This window comes from Scomber scombrus, chromosome 2 (genome assembly GCF_963691925.1).
Source record: "Scomber scombrus chromosome 2, fScoSco1.1, whole genome shotgun sequence".
Classification (NCBI taxonomy): domain Eukaryota; kingdom Metazoa; phylum Chordata; class Actinopteri; order Scombriformes; family Scombridae; genus Scomber; species Scomber scombrus.
This window is the reverse complement of record NC_084971.1, coordinates 12,342,997-12,365,484: the sequence shown is the minus strand read 5'-3', so window position 1 is coordinate 12,365,484 and position 22,488 is coordinate 12,342,997. Positions and strand designations below refer to the sequence as shown.

Here is a 22,488-nt window from a genome sequence, read left to right as displayed (position 1 = left end):
TCTGATATGGTTTCATGCCAGAGATGATGTGCAAGGTCTTCTGGATAGGCCATCGGAGGGCGTAAGGCTGAAGAGGGTTACCAGACGGTGGGGATTCAAAGGGGGAACGGAGGGTTGAGGGTAGCCCTGGTTTCTACACATTCGTCCGACACTTGGGGAAGATGGGTCCTCCCTCAAGCCTTCTCTTTCTTACTGTAGATGGAGAGAAGAAGAGAGAGAAGAAAAAAATGAAGATAAGATAGGTGAAAGGAGGAGGGGGCAGGGCAGGGCAGAAAAAACAAGCACATTTTCTTTGAATACAACTCTTACTACTACAAGTAGTATTACTAATTACCATCATAATCATCATCATCATCATCATTTAAAGCACAGCAAAGTTAGAGTGCCGTATTTGCTTTGCATGAAGCAAGAGGAGAGGCAACTGAAAGAGGGGAAATTGTTTCAAAAAGCAAGACTGTAGCTTCTCTTCAAACAGCTGCAAAAGCAAATGTTTTTCGAAAACCATTCCCCTTGAGGGCGAAAAACTGCTAAGATGCTAAGATGCTGTTTCAAAGAGAAAAGGAGAGGAAAGAGGTTGGAAGCAGAATTACTCCAGATAATGCAGCAGAGGTAAAAAAAAAAACAACAACCCCAAAACAAAACAAAAAAGCAGACCACATGAACAGAAAGATCCAAAGATTAAGAAAGGCCAAAGAAAAATTAAGATAATGTGGCCAAAGAACAGAATGATACGTCACAGCTTTACTGTTGAGAGTGGAGTAGTAAACAAGAGAGACAGACCATGAAGGTCTGTGCAGCTTCACAGTACGGCTAAAAGATGAAAATTAATACAGCGAGCAAAAAGTAGCTAAAGTTTCATCCCATCCAATCAGACAAAAAATGTATTAAGTGTGACTGTTGTCCAGTAACCTGACACACCAGATGGTTTGTTAGACAAAACCATCTGAGAAGTCGCCCATAGAGACTGTTTGGAAAGGGGCAGACACTTCCAAAAAATATTTGGCAGGTGATTGGATGCACCACCTGTCTATCACTATCTTACCTTGCAAGGCAGCTGTATTTGCAACGCTGATTGGCAAGCGCATAACTTGAAGCCTGACAAGATGGATTCTCGCGTGCTTGAGGGAAGTAAAGTTCATACCTGTGCACTGTTTTCTTCTGTATGTAAACCTTAAGTGATATTTCTTAATCAAGTTTACATTTCATTCTTTTAGTCATGTTTAGCAAAGTTGCGGCTCACTGATTTTTTTTAGATTGTGGATATTTCCTCGTTTCTGGATCTTCAAGACATCAACGTAGTCCAGTATGCCCTTTTCAGGCAGGAGTTCTTAATGCTCTTTTAGGAAATGTCAAGAACTTGTGGCAAAAAACAGTCCAGGATATTCTGACTGTATTCTGACGAGCGCTACATTTGAGAGGCACTGGCAGTGGCCTTTGAAAACCAGAGATGACTGAAAAGAAAGGAAGGTGATGAAAGGTGCTGCAGAGAAGCAACAGAAACTCTCAGAGGAAGATGACAGGATGTGGCAGCCGTTCCAGTGCTTTGGAAAAGAACCAGGAGATGTTGGCAGCAGAAAGGCAAAGCCGAGCAGTCAAACGGTGCTGTGTTTGTGTTTCAGTTGTTTGTTTTTTACTTAGTCTTGGACTTGAACTTTTTCCCGAAGGCCATCTCCAGCTCAGGGACAGACAGAGTGAGGGTGAAGGAGCCATCAGACTCTGACCGTACAACTCGGGCTTCAAGATGACAGGGGAGGAAAACGTTATGACAAAATTATGACACATACTTAACTTCAAGTGGTGGTTTGTGACAAGATTGTAAAATCATTAGTATCAAAATCTGTAACACAAACCAGACGTCAACATAATTCTGAAATGAACTTTAATCTTTAACCCTCCAAAACAGCATTAATTCAAAACAACTTAAAAATGAAAATGGAACTTTGTTTAAGGGCAAGAACTGCTGACCTGCATTCACATAAAAGACAAACAAAAAGCACCATCATCTGACATGAGACCAGCACGTTGCAACATCTTCAAAAGATGTAACATTAACTGACCACCTTTCTCTTACCTGAGTTTGTAAAACTGCGGACAACAGAACAATTAGTTTGCGATGTAAGGCAGCACAAAAATATAGCCCTGAAATATTAACAAATGCTAACTTTATAAAGCCTATATGGTTTAATTGTGTTGTTTTATTGCAACTTTATGGTATTTTCATGGTTTTGCTGTATTGAACTGTGTTAGACTCTAAGTATGAAAAATGAATAAAGAAATGAAAGTATAAAATTAAATTCATAAAATAACTGGTGCATATAGAGAAAGATTTCCTCCACCAGCACTATTGAGTCCTCTCTCATGCACACACTCTTTTCTTGGCACTGATGTCATAACTTAGGAAGGCACTGTTTTGATTAACTGGGGCTTTCTGGCCATAGAGTTACATAGAGTTACCGGCCGATGATATCACTCTGATTCTTCTATTTGAGTCTGATTATAAAAGTAGAACCCAAGAAGATATAGTGAAGATAAAAGTGTCAGTGCTGACGCATGTAACAACTCACATAGCCAAGTTCAATACTACTGTGTACAAGTTACGTAACCGACTGAAGAAGCATTATGATCCAACACAGTATGCACTTAAAATGTTATCATGAACTTTTGTCATGTTCCCAATTCAGTTTCTCAGAACAGATATAAAAATACATGTCTGTGTGTTTGGCTTCGGAGACTCAATGCTCCATAACTGCTATCAAATGTGTGTGTGTGTGTGTGTGTGTGTGTGTGTGTGTGTGTGTGTGTGTGTGGCCCACCAAGGTCGTTGTTGTTCATCATGGCGTTGGAGCCTCGGAGGCGTGGGCCCTGCTGGGTGAAATGGTAGCCAAACTTCAACAGAGTGGTGTTTTTCTCCAGCATGCTGGCTATCTCCATCTCCACCTTGTTGCCTAACGGCTGACTCTGTAGACGGGAAGACATGGAAAGAGGAAGTGGATTTGTGGTGAGAGCGATAAGAATGTAAACTGGATGACAGACCCACTACAGATACAGTTGGTTGCCATGGCAACAGAGAATGAAGTACCCGGAATTAGTGTGGTGTTTTATACTATTTCAGTTAATCGATTAATTAATTCGTCAGTCACCAATGGGTGAAGGAAGTCAGGAAAAAAGAAAAGAGCAAGACGGATGAGAGAAAGTTGAACTAATGACCGAGCAGTGACTCACACATGTTCATTTATGCAGTATGAGACATCACAATGCAATCTGAGCGCATTAGACTAAAGTGGCAGCGATGGCCTGTGTATACTATCTGACACACACACACACACACACACACACACACACACACACACACACACACACACACACACACACACACACACACACACACACACACACACACACACACACACACACACACACACACACACACACACACACACACACACACACACGCACGATTAGTGAGAGAGTCTATGCATGTACCTGATTGTCTATTTTGAGCTCCTGTAGTATGGTGTTATGCTGCAGAGACTCTATGAGGGCCACAATTCCAGTGCCTGTGATGAAGTTGGACTCAACATTCAGACTCTTCAGTGTTGTGTTCACCTTCAGCATCTCTGCCATGGCCTCAAGAAACACACACACACAGAAACCAACTGAAGAAACATACTGTATCTGGAATTTATTCATTGCTTTGCAGCCATTTGCCAAAATGAGGAATTCTTGTTAGATAGCAAAAAGGTGAACAGTAGGAGAGGGATTATATGCAACACAGGTTATTAGAAAGAATAAAAGAGCCAGTGACTGAAAGCTCAACGTATTTTAAAGTAAACCTAGAGTTAACATTTTGTCCAAGGTCTCCTGTGTTGGAAATGTTATGGAAATAATAAAAAAGGGACATGAAACCAAAATGTTAAATTGCCAATGCATTTATGAGACATGGTCCTTGTCTGAAAATAGGAAGTTATAAGTACATTATTAATAAAACCACACATTTCAATTGAATTGATCCTTTGTATTTTAGAGAAATGGAGCTAAATAATCAAGCTAATATGGACTCTGTGCATTTTAGCATTACACTCTCCTGAAATGTAACTTACAAATGCTACAGGGTCGTTGCTTCTGGTTCCTACAATACTGAACCTCTCCACCACAGTGTTCTTCATCAGAGCCTCAGCGTACGCCTTTAGAGTTGGGATGGGGATATTCTATGTGAAAGAAAACATCATAAAAACATTTCAGCTCAGTAAATGACTTGTGTTTCAGCCTTTAAAGCAAAATTACACTTTAATGTTGATCTGGCAAAAAGCAAAGAGCGCCTCAGGTTTTTTGTGTTTTCATTCGAGATGATTTAGCTTTTAACAGTCAGTTAAAAAGGAGCCTGTGTCACTTATGCTGGCAACAATAAAATAACACAATCTACATAACAACTGAATAATAAAATAGTAAAAAACACAGATTTTTTAAATGTGTCTAAAAATGTAATTAGCAAACAAATCTAAGTCTGAGTCTGCTTTAGGGTTATATAACATTTGTATTTAGTGTGACATGGTAAAAGAAATGATGGATGTTTAGTGATTAAATACAGAACTTTGCTGTAAAATAGGCCGACAACATCAATAAAAGGTGGTCTTACATTGTACTGAGGTCTCAAGCACACATGCTCTTACCCTGATGTTGTTGAGGTTGACCTCCACCAGGTCAGGGTCGTTCCTCTTCAATCTCATCAGAGTGTCCTCTACGTCAGTGGAGTTGGGCTCCTCATCAGGGACTGGTTTATACTGGGTGCACTGGATCACACCTACCACACATTTACATAATACACACTTATATGTACAGCAGGAGACAGTTAAGGGGGTTTGACAACTCTCGGCCGGCGGTCTAATCAGAGTAAATCTTAGAGTGGGAACAACAATCATTAAAACATGCGTAGTCTTTTCCCCAGTTGACACATTTCTTGATTGAGAGTTTAAGACTGCCAACTTTTAAAAAAATCTGCTTCACAAAGCACTGTAACAGTATTATCTGAATAGTTGATTTGAATGCTAACACATCTGCCAAACAAATCACAGCAATCTACTATTAATGGATGTACAACATTTTCCCACAGTCAGAAATCACATTGAATATTTCTCTTGATTTGATAGTTGCTTTGATAGTTCAAAAGTGCAGAGAAGCAAATCATCCTTTAACTGAAGAGAAAACATCCAAATCACTCCATCATTTTATTTTTAACTGTGTTTTTGCATATTATCATTGCATATCTTATGTTTTTATTTGTTTATGAAAATAAAACATAACTATTTTTCAAAGTCTTGAAATTTGTTTACATAATATAGATTATCCATCACAGTGAACACAGGATCTTGGCATAAAATAAAGCACAGATGTTTTAATTAATCTGCAGTACAGTGTGCAGATGTTTGCTCTGATTACTTGGATTGCATAGATCAACTTTCTGGCCCCACATTTATTTTGTACTCAAATATGCAGTGTAATGAAGATAAACAGGACAAGATACAGAACTGTGGTAGTAGAAGAAATAAAACAAGCACAAAACACACAGTTCTTCAGGCTTACTGGAAAAATAAATGATTCTGCAACTTATAAAGTCAGCTTGGCCAAACCTTTGGGTCAGTAATACATCATTTATGTAAGTTCTTTCTGTTGTCATTCTTATGCAAATGAGTGTGTGCCGGAGCCGGAGGACAGTTGATTGACTGGGTGATTGGATGCGGCGCACCAATTGGGCGACTGGGCCAGGCTGGCATCGGATTGGCTGGCTCACCAGGACCAAAAACTACAAAAACACTCAAGATGGCGGCAGTGCGCAGCAGAGGGTCAATTCTCCATCTCCTCCTTCTTCCAACCAGCCACATTAGATTGTAATCCTGAGTTCATCTGTTCTGTTGTTTTAGTAGGGGTGGACTGATAGTTCTGATAGTCTGTTTTCTCTTGTTTTTGTTAGTTAGGGACTTTAGAGTTTGTGATTTGGTTTCTTTTGTTTTGGGTTAGTTTATAGTGGTTAATTCTTAGTTAGGTTGGTTTTGTTTGTTATTTTGGCCTTTTTTGAAGTTGTTATTTATTCATTATTCTCTTATGTAAATAAATTCATGTTATTTGCTCTTACCGTTTGTTGGCTGCTTGGGACGTGGGGAAGATAGGGCTCAAGATTCATATTGTGTCTCAGACACCCCTAGCTAGGCATAACACTGGGGCACTAAATTCCTTCTGCTAAGTTAACCAATTTCCTTCTAACATGCAGTATGTGATGAAACAAAAGTCAAAGCTCTCACTGTTGGCTTTCTAAATAGTCTTTATGGTCTTCATGCAAAAAAATGACAATAAAAGATTAACTTTAGCTCTTTGTCCAAAAACCTTTTTTTCCACATATATCAGTAGTGAAAAAAAAGACTGACAATATCACCAGGCCATTTAGAAGTTTATACCTGGCTCTCTTTTTTGAGAAAGTTCATATTTGGTAGTGAGATGTTCAGTCTGTCACTATAAAGCTCAAGGAGAATCTACAGTATAAATGGCTCATTATTGTGTGTGTGTGTGTGTGTGTGTGTGTGTGTGTGTGTGTGTGCGTGTGTGAGAGACAGAGCGCACACGCATGAGAGAGAGAGTGGTCAGAGTTTGTAATGTATATAATATGAAGGCTAAACAGATGAATCATCATTGTTATTCCAGGAGGATCTATGGGACAGTGTGTTAGTTGTATTCACTTAATTTGTGTTTAGTTTTAATGTGTGTTGTTGTATTTGTTCATGCATAGAGAGCAGAGAACTATTATCTTTGGTAAAATAAACCAACATTCTGCCAACATGAGATCATTTCACTTGACTCCAATTCAACTCGCTTTAACATTTTTCTTGAATGAGATCACTTTTTTAAAAACTAGTTGAGTGATCTGCTGTATTTCAGGGTACTTTTACTTATTTCTTGAAAAATCCTGGACCAAATGTTCTGTAGCTTAGCAATTGACAGATTTCTTTAAATCAAAACTCAGTTTCAGAAGTTTTAGTACGTGTGTGTGTGTTCGTGTATTTGCATGTGTGTGTGTGAGTGTGTTTTACGTACTGTTGAGGCCTTGCTTGTTGACTATGGTGCTGCTGGCCAGGGCTTCATAGTATTGTTGGTTACTCATCAGGGTGTGCATACCCAGGATAGCTGGAAGACAGTAAGAAGACAGAGTGAGGATGGAAAGAACGAAGGGAATGAGTGGAGGATCAGAGGAAGAAAAAAAAAAAGGAGGATGTTGAAATAAAAACAAAGAGAAAAAAGAATCACACACACAGTCAAATAGAAAAGAAAAACTATATATTTGCTTGTTGCAGCCATTCAGTGGACCACCATGCTAACACAGACAGGACAAAGGCAGATACACAAGTGAGTCAAACATGACTGTAGGTAGAGCAGCCACAGCTGAGCCCTTTTTTGGCTGAATGTGATGATCGTGATTATAAAAGATATGAAGGTATTACACTGTGAATCCAAGCCATCAGTGATTTAAAATCACTTACGTCCTTGCAGCGGTAAATCTGACATATTTTTCTGACTGAGTAGTTAGTCTTTGTACCCTCTATAAAGGCAGCAATTTAGACAGTTTTATCACCTTGTCTATTTGTCAGGGAGATCGAGAGCATGAGAATAAACTGTGTTTGCAAAGACATAAACAGTTCGGGAACACAAGCTACCAAGCTGCTCTTCGTGAAGAAGGGGGGACACGTTACATTCAACAACTCCAGGGACTCTGGCTCTTAAAATATACCTCCTTTTCAAACTGATGTAAGCTGCAACAATGTTTGATCATTTATTTTTACCATGATAATGCAGGAAGTAGAATTATGAGGATACAAAAGTTAAAACCAAAGGTGAAAGAAAAGAAACAAAGACCACAGTAGATATGGTTTTTGCTCCCAACATGGTTTTCTGCATTATTTTGACCAGTTAAGTTGAATTTGATTAAGTAAAGCTATTCATACATCATTGATTTTAAGAAAAAAATGTTTAAGACTAAATATCAAAGTCAGCAAAAGGTTTATAAAATCTCTGTACTCTCAACAGTCGTGATCCATCTTAAATATGTATGACACAGAAAGGCTTAAAAATCTCAACATTTAGAGGCTGCAACTGGCAAATATTTGTTATTCTAACTATTATTCAATTATCAAAATTATATTTATTTCCTGATGATTCATCTACTACTCTAAACTAATAGTTGCAGCTCTAATGTGTTTTCAGCAACAAATGAAAAGGTTCTTATTCAATTAACTGTGCAAAACATGTTTTCTCACACAGCTGGAAAGTTTACATGCAGCATTATTTGCCACAGTAACGACATCTTCCATGCATTTAACCAAATTGATGAACATTCCTGTGTAATGCCTCAACGGTTACAGACATCCAACAGTCCAACTGTGAGTCAAGCTGCACGGTTTTGCTAAATGTCTGTTTATAACACGAGGCAACAAAATGAACAAGACAAAAGACCAGAATTTGCTTCATGCAAACACTGTGTGCAGTCTACAGATACCCTGGGTGGTGTTCAGTTAACAGACACAGTGATCCAGCAGAGATGCAGGAGGTGAAGAGGATGGAGGGATGGAGGGGAAGGGTGGAGGGAAGATGAAAGGAGCACTAGAGGAAATGGAGAAGAGTTAGATTGAGGAAAAGATGATTAACAAGGGCTGGTGATGATTGTTTTGCACTGATTAGTGAGAGGAGAGTGTATGCAGAGGATGAAGATTAACACTAATCTGCATTTATTTTCAGAAAAAATGTCTGCATCTTGGTGAAAATCTGATTTGTGGGAACAAAAAATTCCAGGTAAAAATCCATTTAAACTGATCTACAGTTTTACACAAAAATCAGCATGTTCTGGATGGAAACTGGAACAATCTGAAAGTAATAAGTCTTGTGCATACAGTGCATGTGAATGTGAGATGTGTGTTACCTGCGATATCACAGAGTTCAGCATCAGTAGCACTAGACAGGGCTTCTTCTAGCTCCGGCTCCAGAGTTACATTCTCCATAATGGGGTCCACCATCTTTTTAGGCACAAAGGCTTTCCCTACAAAATGATTGGATATATTTAATATACAATAATACAGGGCAAGTACTACTACCATGATGACTAATATCACTCGTACCTAACTAACTAGCACTGTAGTAAACTGAGGTCAGTTCACTTTCAGTTGAATGAAACTAAAATTTTGCATACATTTCAATGTAAACTCACCGGCCACTTTATTAGGTAAACCAGTGCAATTCAATACAACAGCTAAGCCATAAATTCCAGCATTATAAAACGTATACATTTTTAGTTTTTGTTGACATTGTCAGAAAGGAGATAATGCTAATTTGAGATCGTAGTGGGTGGTGGAGGATTACTGGGGTGGATTATATTTAAAAGTGTTCCTAATATTGGGCCCTCCTCATGTTTGTTAATGGAGTAGACAGTTAGACTAAAGTAGAATCATCACCATTCTGACAATGTCAACAAAAACTGTCAGTGTAAGACAAGCTTCGTAAAAGTAGAATTTATAGCAGAGCTGTTATATTGGATTGCATTAGATTGCACAGGTGTTCCGGTGAGTGTATTTGCTGAGGATAATTGGTGCTACTTTGGAATTTATGAATTAAAGGTCCTCACACGGGTGTTTTCACTCACATAATCAGACCTCTGATCAGGTTGTCTGGAACCTTGCTGAGTAACCTGATTTGAGCCAACAGCTGCAGCAAATGTTAATCAACCCTAATCTGAACACCTAGAGAGTCCAGCGAGAAAGTCTGATCCAGCAGAAGAGTGAAAACACCTATGCAGGAGGGTAATGGGTGTGTAGGGCCAGTGGTGGACAGTAACCAGTACTATTACTCAAGTACTGTACTTAAGTACTATTTTGAAGTACTTGTACTTTACTTGAGTATTCCATGGTACGCTACTTCATATTTCCACAAGATGAATCATGGTCGCACCACCATGGCCGTAGCTACCATTGAGGACACCGAGGTCATGTCCTCGGTATTTTTTTCTTGAAGTTTTGTTTAATTGTGAAGTGAAAATAGCCGACGAGACAATTATCCTTGCATCAACGGACCGTCATGTGACACGTACTTGAAGATTCCCCTGCCATGTCAAAACGAAAGTATCCGGCTATAGCCAGCGGTGGAGTGAAGCCTTGAAATCGCCAGAAATATGTTGTCTACATTTGTGAATTGGACTTGACCCGATTTTGCAAACTGTTCATTCATTGAATGAGCCCTTTTCTCCCTTTCCCAGCAGGCCGTGCTCCATTCCACATTTTAAGAACAAACAAAGAAAATAATATATTGCAGTTATAATTTTTAAATATACAACCATGGAAGTTGTAGAATACTGAAATAGGAGTTGATTTAAGTTGCACAATTGGAAATGATAAGAACTGGACCACAAGAATGACCATAATTGAGAAATGCACAGCAAGAAAGCAGTATAAATACATCATGGATCAAACCAAACCAAACCAAACCAAACCAAACCAAACAGCCGTATAAATTGTAGTCTCATTTTTGACCTCGGTATTTGAAAAATCCTGGCTACGGCCTTGCGCACCACATGACTTTTTTTTAAGGCCAGTGCCAATTAATCTTGAAAAAACCCCACTAAAATCACTTTCAAGTTGTAATATGAATTGTCAGGTACACAACATTCTGAATGTTTGAACTACTGCATTAGATATGCTTGTTTTTATTATTCTAAAATTGAGTTGTTGAAAATCCTTATACGTCATTGACCCATGTAGGTAGTGGCAGCTGACATGATACCTTACTGTTGCCAGTTGTCATAGTAACATGACACACTTTCCTGCTCGAGAGTTTTGCAGGATAGTTCTCACAGCAGCTCACATGGCCCCTTTGAAATGTGCAAAATGTTCTTTTGGGGGTTTTTTTGTTGTTGTTTTTTTTTTGCTTGTAGACTATATCTCAAACATAAATATAAACTGTAATTGAAAAAAATTATAGAAATACATACGAATCTAATCTAATCAAAATGAATCTAATCAAATATAATGAAAAATATAACATGGTTCAGTCTGTGGCTGACTGGGTGTTCCGCACAAAGAACTGGAAGTTAGATGCCTTGCTCAGTGGGAGGGAGGAGAGGTAATAACACCAGCACAGAGGACCATGACGAAAGTGACAGCAGGGAGACCTTCTAGAGTTTCGCATAGACACGTCTGGTATCTCTCACCATACATCACACACCTCCCTGTTTTCACTAGACCGGTGCTGGCGAGCCGATAGGCCTCACAAGGGTGGTCCTGAGGAACAAATCCACTTACAGCGAATTAAAAAAATAAACCTCCTACTCATGGATGCCCAAGGTTTACGATGCATGCCTCTAAATTATAGTTATTATCCTAAGACGCCTTGTTTTCGGTTTGTAGCTGTGTTTATCTAATTGAGAAGTCATTTGAACCTTCTCTCATGTTTGTGACTTATTTAAACAGACACAATTTTTATGTTTACAAATTTGTTTCTGTAACAAAATCTTGGATAACTCAGTTATCTTTAATATTTAGAGAAAACAGTGTTCTTCTCTGATGTTCTCCCTGTTCACCCAGAGAGAGACAACTTTTCATCTAGTTAGGTTTACTATGAAAAACTTCACTGGAAGCTCTGGTTCTTACCTCTCTTCTCCCCAGTGAAAGGCACCAAGTCTTCTTTGTCGGGATGTTCTTTGGCCTGTTTCTCCAGATGAGCCAGCAGGTTGTCCCTTTGAAATGTTCCTGTCGGAGCTTTCTTGGTCTGGTCCTTCTGCCGCATCCCAGCTGGCAATAATGCATTCTAGACAATATGATAATGTATATAATTTTAAAGATTGACACTGCATATTGGACAAATAACACATCATCTTTGATATCTCCAGTATGTGTTGTGTATTGCTATAGTATTTTATTTTGTATAAGCCAGCATTGCTCAGCGGTGTATGGCAATGTTGGTCTGTTCACCACTTTGGTCAATTTTGATATATTTCGATAATTATTAGATGGACTGCCATCAAATTTTGTACAGACACAAACAGCCTCCACAGCATGATGCATACTTACTTTGGTGTTCCTCTGACTTTTCATCTAGTGCCACCAGCAAACTTTAGTTTGTTCAACACTTGACAACCACAATATCGACAAAACTAAAACACAAAGCCTTCTAGCACTCGGATGGTGAGTCACCATTTTACCTGCTGAACATCAGCATATTGGCATTGTCACTGTGAGTTAGAATGCTGACATTAGCATTTAGCTCCAACCTGCTGTGCCTTAACACAGCCTCAAGGAGCCTCCTTCCTGACAGAACCTTGCAGTAATGAATAACCTATAGATTTGTCTTGGTATTAATGTTGGCAGAAAGGTGACACCCTTGTTCTTATTGGGGAATGAGACAAAAAATGCATCAACATTGTTAGTATGAATGTGAATGTGAAGGGGATATAGACATGTCAGTATCTTTGCTTTGGTTAATGTAACTCCCATATCAGCCCCTATCTCTACTCTAACACAACACAGGACTAAGAAACTCCCCAGAGCTTTGCTGCTCACCATGTTATTTTCAACCTAAAGCAACATTCAAAACCAAGCTCTTAGAAGTGCTACTTATAGCTTCATATCTTATCTGTCCTCTCAGCACTTTAGAAGCCTCGCTCTCTCTTCACAACTTTCTGTCTTGCTTACTTTCTCTTTTTCCTCTTACTCTTATTCACATGCCTACCACCCTTCTCCTTTAATGCTTCCAAAGTATAAGATTATCAAAGCAGGAAACAGTTACCAAAAATATATATTTACACAGCCAGACTGCATTTACAGTGAACATCTTTAAACATAAAAAACCCAATCTCTCTCGCAGCTCTTCCAGTAGTTAAATGTTCACGTGATCAACAGCAGTATTTATAGTAAAGCTGGGAGTATATCTCATCATCACTGCCAAGCTTTTTATGTCAGACAGTTATATCAGCTGTAGATAACACACCTCTTACACTTGGTTATTTTTAACAATATGAGACTCTGGCTTTCGCTCATGCCTTCTCTATCTGTACTCAGCAACCACAGCATATATCTGTAAGCACATTCTGTATGTATATTGTACTGTATATGCATCTCTATGGGCAAAAGAACGGGATGCAGGGGCTATTTTTTAAGTTATGAATGAATAAAAATGGACATTTTTATTTTAAACCTGCACTAACTGATTTTTTTAAAAATTTGTGACCACTTGGGGGCAGCGGAAACAAGCTGTGAACACAACATTCACATATCACTTATAAAGTTGATACAGCAAACATGCTAATAAACAGTTGCTTATATACACAGCAAACAGATATGGAGCAACAAGAACATTCAGTTAGAGTTGTGTTTCTGTTTACTTGAGGAATAATTCCAATATTCACTCTTGTTTTAGCTCTATCTTAGTTTCCACAACTCCCTAAGGAAAATACTGGACTCCTCAGCAGCTAAATGCTCCAGTATGTACACCAGCTACTTGCTAACCATTTCTGTTAAGAATATAGTGGTTTTATCAGAGTGTTTTTGCTGCCTGCTATGTCTAGAAAAAATGATGATGAGAGTGGTGGGAGTGAACCAAAACAGTACAAACTGCAGGTTGTTAAAGCAAAACAATGAGCCCAAAATGCTAATATGTTCTATAGAGCTGAGAGGAATAGCAGAGTCAGGTCAATTCTCTGTATGTAAAGTACATGTGATTTGTATGAACAGCAAAATCAGCAAAATCACCAGTATAGTCACAGTGGTCGTGTCCATAATTCATAATTCAACACATTTCCAGATTAAAAATATGTTAGAGCAAAACATACTGTATACATTTCAGCCACGTGGATGTGACTGTGGTATCTCAGAAGAAGTAAACAATATGAACCAGTTCAAGTCGCAGTTTCTAAATATATGACGGTGAAGCTGTACGAACTCTAAAAACACAAAATGTTCCCCAGATTATTGGCATTAAATTTATCTCTCTTGAATCAGAGTACAGCTGGTGCACATGTTGTTCTTTTTGTTAGACATGTCTTTCTCGTGACTTACTGGAACTGATGTGGGCAGTCTTGCTGGGAAGGTTACAGTGTTTTCTTAACCAATTGGGCACTTTACTGTTGTGTAAAAGGTTACCCTCATCAACAGGCTCAAACAAGGTACAGTAAGCACGCACACACACTGCCTCTGGCTGTTTCTTCTGTTTACGTCATGGGGTCCCTTTGGTCACTCAGTGCTGGCATTAGTCACTATAACACCCACACCCACACTGGGGCCAGCACATTATACCCTTCCAGTCATCCCCTTGGCATTGAGGGGGAATCCAGTCACTTTATGAGCAGTTAGACATTTATCAGAAAGCTATTACAGCTGCTGCCACCACCTCCACCCATGATATATCACTGACTCTATGAAGCTGGCGACGGATGCATCAAACACAGAAATAAACATATCATAGAAGCAACAGAAACTAAACTTGAGTATAACTGATGCTCTGTACCTGTTGTAACACAGTAATCGGTCAAATCCCACTAAATACAGGAGAAATACTGAAAATGATAAGGAAGATGGCAATACTGTGGTATAGTAGAACCAATTTTATAAAAAAATCATTCACATTAAAGTGATTTTCTACAATTCTGTTTTACTTTGGTGCACAAAGTAAATCAATTAAGTAACCATGGTGATTTACAGTATTACTGTCCTCTACAGTGATTTTCTAGGACCTACAAAAATTACTGTATTAAAAAACTTTTAGGAGTCCTGCAGTTTGTTCATTCTCTGTAAATGTACTAAAGGGACATATCATGCCTTCTGTTATCTTTTTCTATTTTTATACTGTTATGGTGTCAGACATCTTTGTTAAACATGGTCAAACTTCCAAACCTTGAGGTGAACAAATGTAAAAGTGCTCCCTGCAAGTGGAGCTTCAGCCTGGTTTGAACACTTCATTTGCAAAGTTACTTCTGTTCTGTAGTCTTTGTTGCTCACCTATTGCTCATCAAATTCAGGTTCAAACACTTATTTATATAACTGCACAATCAGAACAGAGTGATTCATCAGGAGGGCCTTAAAGAAACTGGAGCTAACTGCCTGTTTCAGACAGAGGCTGAACTGAGGGGCTGCATGAAGTATGCCAGTATAAGATAAATAAGCTATATAAGGAGTTTTTTAAACTGGAAATCATGCAAGGATATTCCTGTAGAGGCCCAGAATAAAATAAAGACCTGGAAATGTGCACAATAGTGATAATGAAACAATTCTTTTACATTTTTAGTGGAATCCCCCCCCCCCCCACCACAACAAAACAAAACAAAACAAACACTTATCTCACAACCTTTGGTAAAGCCTTTGGTAACATGAGTATCCAAACAACCAATCTAAAAGTCTCCATGTGCTGTAACTAACTTTACTCTATTAGCTGGTTTTGGCAATACTATACCTCATCAGCATTACACTGTACTAATACTGTGTAAACCATAATTTACATTACAGTCATTTATTTAATCATATGAACACTGAAGGGCATCCAAACGTTTTGCACTCTGGCTAACGGCAGAAATTACTAAGCTAACGGCCATTCAAATGAAAACACAACGGGCTGTAGTGTAGTATATTACAGCAGCGTGTCCTGTTGAGCCAGCATGAGCCCATAACTCTCGAACGGATACCAACATACTGACAGAAACTCCTCCTTATGAACTGTATATTATAAACTTACATCAGGATCCAGCTCCTCTAACTCATCTTCTAATCGCTGCAGCTCTTCCTCTGAGAGTTTCTTCAGCAGCTCGTCTTCGTCTATGTCCCTGTACTTCTCCATCTCCTTCCTCATCACAGACATGATGGACAGCAGACCTGGGAACCAAAAATGAAACTCAAAATGTAAGTGCCTGGTTGGATTTTCTGTTACAGATGGTAACAGGACATTATGTATAAGCAATATTATTACCCAATTAACCAATGTGCTTTAGGTAAAAAAACATTTTTTACAGCATACAATAAAATCAGCTTTTGGATCTGTATTATTTTTCTGATTTCTGGCAATGAGAATTTACTATCTCTACACCAATTTTTCAATTAAGTATATGTTTTGTGCTTAAGGTGATTAAATTACAAATGGTGCCAAACTTTTTAGTTCTATCATCATCATCCTATCACATCTTTCGCTCTCTCTGTAAAGTTTAGAGTTAGTGAGATGGTTCAGTAGTAAGTTCAGTGTTGCTAAGGTATGGTTAACACAATGTGATCTGAGAGGTATTTAAACAGTCCCCTCACCTCAGTGACCCCTCCAAATGAGAAAAAAACAAGATGTAAGATCAGAGCCCTGGGATTTAATAACAAAATGATATCTGTAGATGGAAACAGAAATGTAAATTATTCATATTTAGTGTTTGAAGAATTAGATCAAAAGTAAAGCTAACACATGACACATGCTTTTTTACACAGATATGAAGTGTGGTCATTGATTTTGATTGAAACTGACTGTACTCACCTCGATAACCTCCAGCTCAGCAGTAAAATAACAGCAAAGGCAGCCAAGTGCCAGTAGCACTCTTGGGAAAGAGAGAAACCTGGAGGAGGAGAAGTACATAGTGAAGCGATTAATAGCTCTCAAAATTAGAAAGCACTGCGTCATCTTCGAAGAAAAAAAAGTTACATTATAGATCTGCTTGTTTTCATTTTTCTTCTCGTTTAACCTTCTCTAGTTCTGCTTTGAGAAACTGACACAATAGCAGCTAAAGAGGGCCGGGGAAATAAAGTGTGGTTTTAAATGTTTTCATACCATGTCAAAAAATGTTTTTGATAGTCTTATTGAACTGCCACGTCTGACGTGCTTGTGTATGAATGTAACCTTTACAGTCCACTGCTGCCGTTCTCGTTGAAGATGCACTGAAGATTCATTCCATTTCACATTCCTCTACTATTCATATTGCATGTGGAAGCATTTGGCCAGCTAGTAAAAAATTCATTTTAAGTGCCAAGTTTCCTGAAAAGGCAACTTGTGTCATTTTACATTTGTAAGCCTGTTTTTTTCTTTTCAAAGTTTCAAACCTTATTTGCTTTCCTGTGGCAAGTTAGATGAGAAGATTGACACCACTCTCATAGCGATATGGCGAATATTTACAGATAGCCACTCGCAAGTTAACGGAGCTAAGGTTAGCATAATAATTGGAAATGGGGAAACAGCTAGCCTCGCTGAGTCCGCCTAACAGGGTTATGTGGCGGACTATTTCTTGGCTGCAAACAGTAACTTCCTGGAATATCCGCTTGATGTCTGGCAACTGCTCCCGGTCAACTAACCATCCAGTAAGTAACTCCCTGTAAAATGGTAAATTGTTGTTTTTAGGCTAGGCTAACAAACGAGGTATACAATTTTAGCTAGTGAGCTAAAAAAGGTGCTGTTAGGCAGATTGTGTTACCTTTGAGAGCCTTTATGCTAAGCCATGCAAACTGGCCACTACCTATAGTGTCAATGGAAATATATGAGAGCGGTATAGATCTTATTTAACTCATTTCCCAAAACTCTATTTCTTTCATTCTTTCACTGCTCTGTAATTCTGTATGGTACAAATCAGTTTCTATCATCAATAGAATAATGTTGGATGGGCCACTAACATAAAAAATAAACACAGTCTACAGAGGTGTAACTTGTTACAGTTGCTTTAAAGATATTTTCCTTTTCTTTTCTATGTATCTAACAGCATCTTCAGCTAGCATTACGATTTCTGACTTGACCACTTGACCTTTTGTCTGTCTAAACTAACACTCCATTTCCCCTCAGTATTATCCTGTTGCTGACCTCTCTATCATGAAACAGTGTTAAATCTGTAGTTCTGCCTTTCTTCTCAAAGCACTCTGCAGCAAATTATCAAATTTAACCTTGGTTAAACCAACTATCTGATTCATGTTGGTTTCTTTCTCAGCAGCCAGTGAGAGTAGACTGGGGATCTTTTTCCTCCCTCAAATTCTCAACATGTCAGGCCAGGGCCTTGGCTGTGCGACCAGAGCTGATGACGGATGAGCTGCAGCAGAACACTGCAGGTCACAACACTAAACGCTCAGCATAACTGCCATCTCCAAGCCCTGGTTCCTTAAAACTATCGGTCAGAGTTTGAAATTTTTCTGAAACTGCTGCTGATAGGCGTCTAAATGACAAGACTAATAATAACCTTACTAAGCCTGGACACAAGTGAAATTGAAATAGGCAAAAAAAAAAGTTTAGATACGTCGCAAAACCAGCCAAAGTGCAGAAAAAGCTGCATTTAAGGAGTACAAATGCGAGTACAGACTTCTTTTGATCCTAAGCATGTCAGTAAGTGTGTTTTGGCCAACCTCCTAAAAGGTGGGATCAAGCGTGCCTTTGTTTTGTTCTGCTTTCTCTAAGCTCCAGGACAAGACAAGTTTCCAAAACCAAGGATGAAGAACTGGGCTGAACTCCAAATAATGTTGCAGTCAGTTGGGAGAAGCCGACCTGATCTGATGATATCAAACAGACCTGATGCTGTGTTTACAACATTTCTACAATCCTCTGCTTCATTAGAGGACATTCAGTGGGTGAGAAAGGAAAGAAAGCTGAAAGATGAACTGAGCATAAGTATATCCTTTAAAGTCATAAAACACTAGGCTTGACCCTTGGCCTCTAAACTTCAAGTCTCTGAGAATAGCAGCACTGACACACAATCATTAATCAACTCAGCTCTGTATAAAACCCTGAAACAGATATAAACTGTCAACTAGTCTTATATCTTTGCCCCAAAATCATACAATTCAGCTACTGCTGGCATGCTATTAGAGCACATTTCTTCAAATTGTAAATCTTTTGGTTTTATTTTAAATATAAACCATGGATGACCTGCGAGTTTTTTCAGCTGTGAAATACACATAAATCTCTGCAAAGCTCACACATGCTCTCAGAGTGGTCAAAAACTTTACAGCAAACAAATCAGCACATAAAACAGAGCAGGCAGTGGGACCCCAGCTCTGGACTTATACTCTAGCTGACTACTGCTTGCTAAATGTCTCTAAGCCGTTTACACCGTCATTAAAACATGAACCTCACTGAAAATTACATGTAAGCGGAGCATGAACATTGTGCTGCATCATCTTCAAACTCAAACAAAGGAGCCTTGAGGTGGCCTGACACTAAACTTCACAGATTTACACACAAAAGTATTTGTTTTCATAGCTTCTGACAGGAATAAAAACATTAATGCTATCAACTTTTTTATGGCAAAGGAGATTACAATGGGTCGAAGTTAAATATCCCAATCTGGTAGACATGAGTATTCTGACAAGATGCTTATTGCAGGTTTGTAGGTAGATCGGTATAAGAATGAATCGTTTCCTAAATAAAATAATATTTCTCCAGGGATAAGTTTGTGTCACTAAAAGGTGCATTTACAGTATTCTTAATATTTTATGCTATTTATCTTCTGTGGTAGTCTGACAGTGACATTCATATGCTGTCTTACTAAAATATCTTTGCAGGGTTACAGCTCTTGGAATTGTACAGATCTCTGAAATGGTTTCAGCACAAAGCAGCTGATAGACAACTGTCCTGCTCTCCTTCTCTGATATACATCATGATGCATTTGGAACAGATATGCTACAGAATAGAAAATGTGTGCTTGGTGCTGAGACATTAATGAGAGATTCATCTTAATTCATCTTTACATTTAGCACTGAAATAATGCATTGATTCAAATCAAAGTAGACTATTAAAAGGTAAATTCACCGCAGTGAATATAAAGAATAAAATTAGGTCACCTGTGTAGTATAAATATGCTATTATTTTTTAAATTGGTTCCCTATTACTAGAGAAAACTGAGAAAAAGGATGTTAATTCCTCATACTGCTTTTAAGTGGGAACCATACAACAACCGGAATGTATTGCGTGTGTCCCGTCCAATCCACTACTGATGGTGTGTTTACAGAACACAGCTGGCAAGTACAGTAAAGAACGAGTACTTTATGAGTACTTGACTGAGGCTTATTTTCATTTACAAAACATTTTTCCTCATCGACTCTGGATGTATTGTACCAGTGTGCAAGGATCATAATTAAACACGGCGCTGGAGTTATTTATATATCATCATATGCAAACTAACCGACAGCTGTAATGTTACACAAGCTGGAATGCTGTCAGGGCTGCTACTGCCGATGAACAGTCAAAAAACCTAATCATGGATGGAGTGGTGAAAAACTGCAACCAAAGACTGTTTCCTCTATTGTTTCGGACGATGAGGAGCTGAATCAGATTGTGCTCAAAGCTGGATGCAGCTGCAAAAGTTACAGGTAACCTAATGCATAGTCAATGTTTGCTGTTATGTATTCAGTTTTATAATATTCTGTCAGAAAGCAAAGTCTGGTTTACCGAATTTTGTTTAAGCACAGAGTTTTCTGTCTCCATTCTACCTGACCATCATCACCTAGCACCAGGTGATGCTGTAGCAGCCTTTCTGACTGTAGGGCCTCTATTTCTGCTGCCACTGTAATGTAGCTCCAGAGGTCACTTTGTCCTCCACACTCTGTTGTGTCTGATTCCACAGTACTATATTTGGCCTCATAAGTTGTAATAGTGGCACCACATCTCCGACATTATACTGTAAAGTTGGATGTTTGTTTGTGTTATCATGAGGAAACTGAGCAGGAGCGACTGTAGCTTAGCTCTGGTGGTTGTTTCCTCCTCCTCACTCTGTTGTGTTTGATTCCAGTGTGATAGTCAGACTCATATCATGAAAGTAGTTTTCTTCCAATATTTTAAAGTATTTAGTAATATGCTATTTAAGTGTCTACGTTTCCCGATTGTAACATGATAGGTGTTTTGGGTGGCCCACATTTGACTGTCTTTGAAAGCACCACTACAGAAAATGAGTAAACCTAGTTTGTAGTTTAATAAAGTCCGCCAAGTGATGCAAAACCAAGATGCAATTTGCGACTTTTATTGACAATCGAGCAAGGACAAAATTGGCAAAGTTCCCTTTAAATTTCCCTTCTGTATCAAGTTGTTAAATTTGTTAGTTGTAAGTAAAGCTGAGATTACAATAAAAGAAGCTATGATCACAGAATGATTCTTGGACATTCTCTCCATACTAACATTTAATGAGAACACTAAACCATCACTGTTGTGTCTTTAGTCTCCACTTTGGGGACTAGTATGGAATCATATATTATGATCCGTATAATGAAGAGCAAAGCAGCTCGCTTGCTGCCTTGAACCTGCGGTTGGGCCATGTGTGCATTCTGCAGAGGTCAAAATGTCATGCACACATGTATCACTTTGCTAATCTGAGAGTTGGTTTCGCTTCTAAGATACATTAAAAAAATCATGAGATGAAGAACAGACTTAACTCTGTATGTTTTAGATGGGGAAACATCATCTGTGCAACACAAAGTTAATAAGATCAGCACAAAGCACAAAATATGCTGTTTTTTCCTCTCAGGTCTACAACAGTGAAAAGCAGAGCTAAACTAAACTGAGAGGAAAACTATAACCTCATGAGCAACAAAGGTTACAAGGCTCCATCAACTCTACAGTGATGTATGTAGGTCACAGAACAACTGACAACCAACATATCATATCATTTAGAGAGCTGTTTTGTTGGTTAGTTTATACAAAAGTGGAAAGCTAGGAGTAAAAATATGTGAATAATATTTGAATATAATTATTATGCATCCTCCAAAAGCTTCACTGGTATTAAATGAATCAAAACAGCATATTTCACACATGCACTACCAAGGTTCCCCAAGAAGCTACCACATAAAAAGTCCCTCTGTGCAGCATCGGTGATGGCATGACTTCCAGAGGAAAACCTACATTTATTCGAAGTCTTCAACTGTACAGAAAATACTTTAAACAGGAAGAAAACATTAACCATGAAATTAAAAACTATTTCCGTTTTCCTAAAGCAGTCCCCTTCATTCTTATTGACCACATAGAAACTTTCCTTTAGTCATTTTAAGAGTTGAGTGGACATTATCTTTACCTACATGTGATCTTCACTAATTTGACTTTTACAGCTGGCAGTATAATTTTGCATTTATTTCCGTACCTCCTCCAGCGCTATTTATAGCCGGACAGTCCCGCTGGGTGACAGCAACGAATACTTTGACCAGATATGGTTTCCTTCAGAGCCGCCTGGAGTCGCACTGCGCGGTCCGCTCTGCAGCAGGCAGGGGCACAAACCGGGAATCCGCAAAAAAAACTCCTCTAGACCAAACCGTCCATGACCCGCAGATAATCCTGAATCCAGCTGATTTCGGCGTGCTCACAAAGTTTCCTCCCCCGTCCCTGGAAGTCTCTCGGCGGGATAGCAGAGGCTCAATCTCATCTCCCGCAAAGGGCAAAGTAAAGTTATGGGGAAGAGATCCTCCTCCCCTCCTCCTCCTCCCCCCCAACACGGCTGCCCTGTCACTCCAGTGATGTCATGGAGTGGAGCCGCGTCCATTATCGGACACT

General features: G+C 38.9%; 1 protein-coding gene across 1 annotated transcript; it reads right to left on the bottom strand.

The window, feature by feature from the left end:
- Nucleotides 1-109: 109 nt before the first annotated feature.
- Nucleotides 110-22,191, bottom strand: tmod1 (tropomodulin 1). The gene is made up of 13 exons (XM_062432032.1): nucleotides 22,082-22,191; nucleotides 16,522-16,600; nucleotides 16,305-16,378; nucleotides 15,748-15,884; nucleotides 11,676-11,832; nucleotides 8,960-9,076; nucleotides 7,084-7,173; nucleotides 4,671-4,801; nucleotides 4,101-4,208; nucleotides 3,484-3,627; nucleotides 2,814-2,958; nucleotides 1,635-1,734; nucleotides 110-192 (listed from the first exon to the last, which is right to left on the bottom strand). The coding sequence occupies exons 4-13, from the start codon at nucleotides 15,868-15,870 to the stop codon at nucleotides 174-176; spliced, it is 1,134 nt and encodes a 377-aa protein (XP_062288016.1). The 5' UTR covers nucleotides 15,871-15,884; nucleotides 16,305-16,378; nucleotides 16,522-16,600; nucleotides 22,082-22,191; the 3' UTR covers nucleotides 110-173.
- Between the last annotated feature and the right edge of the window lie 297 nt (nucleotides 22,192-22,488).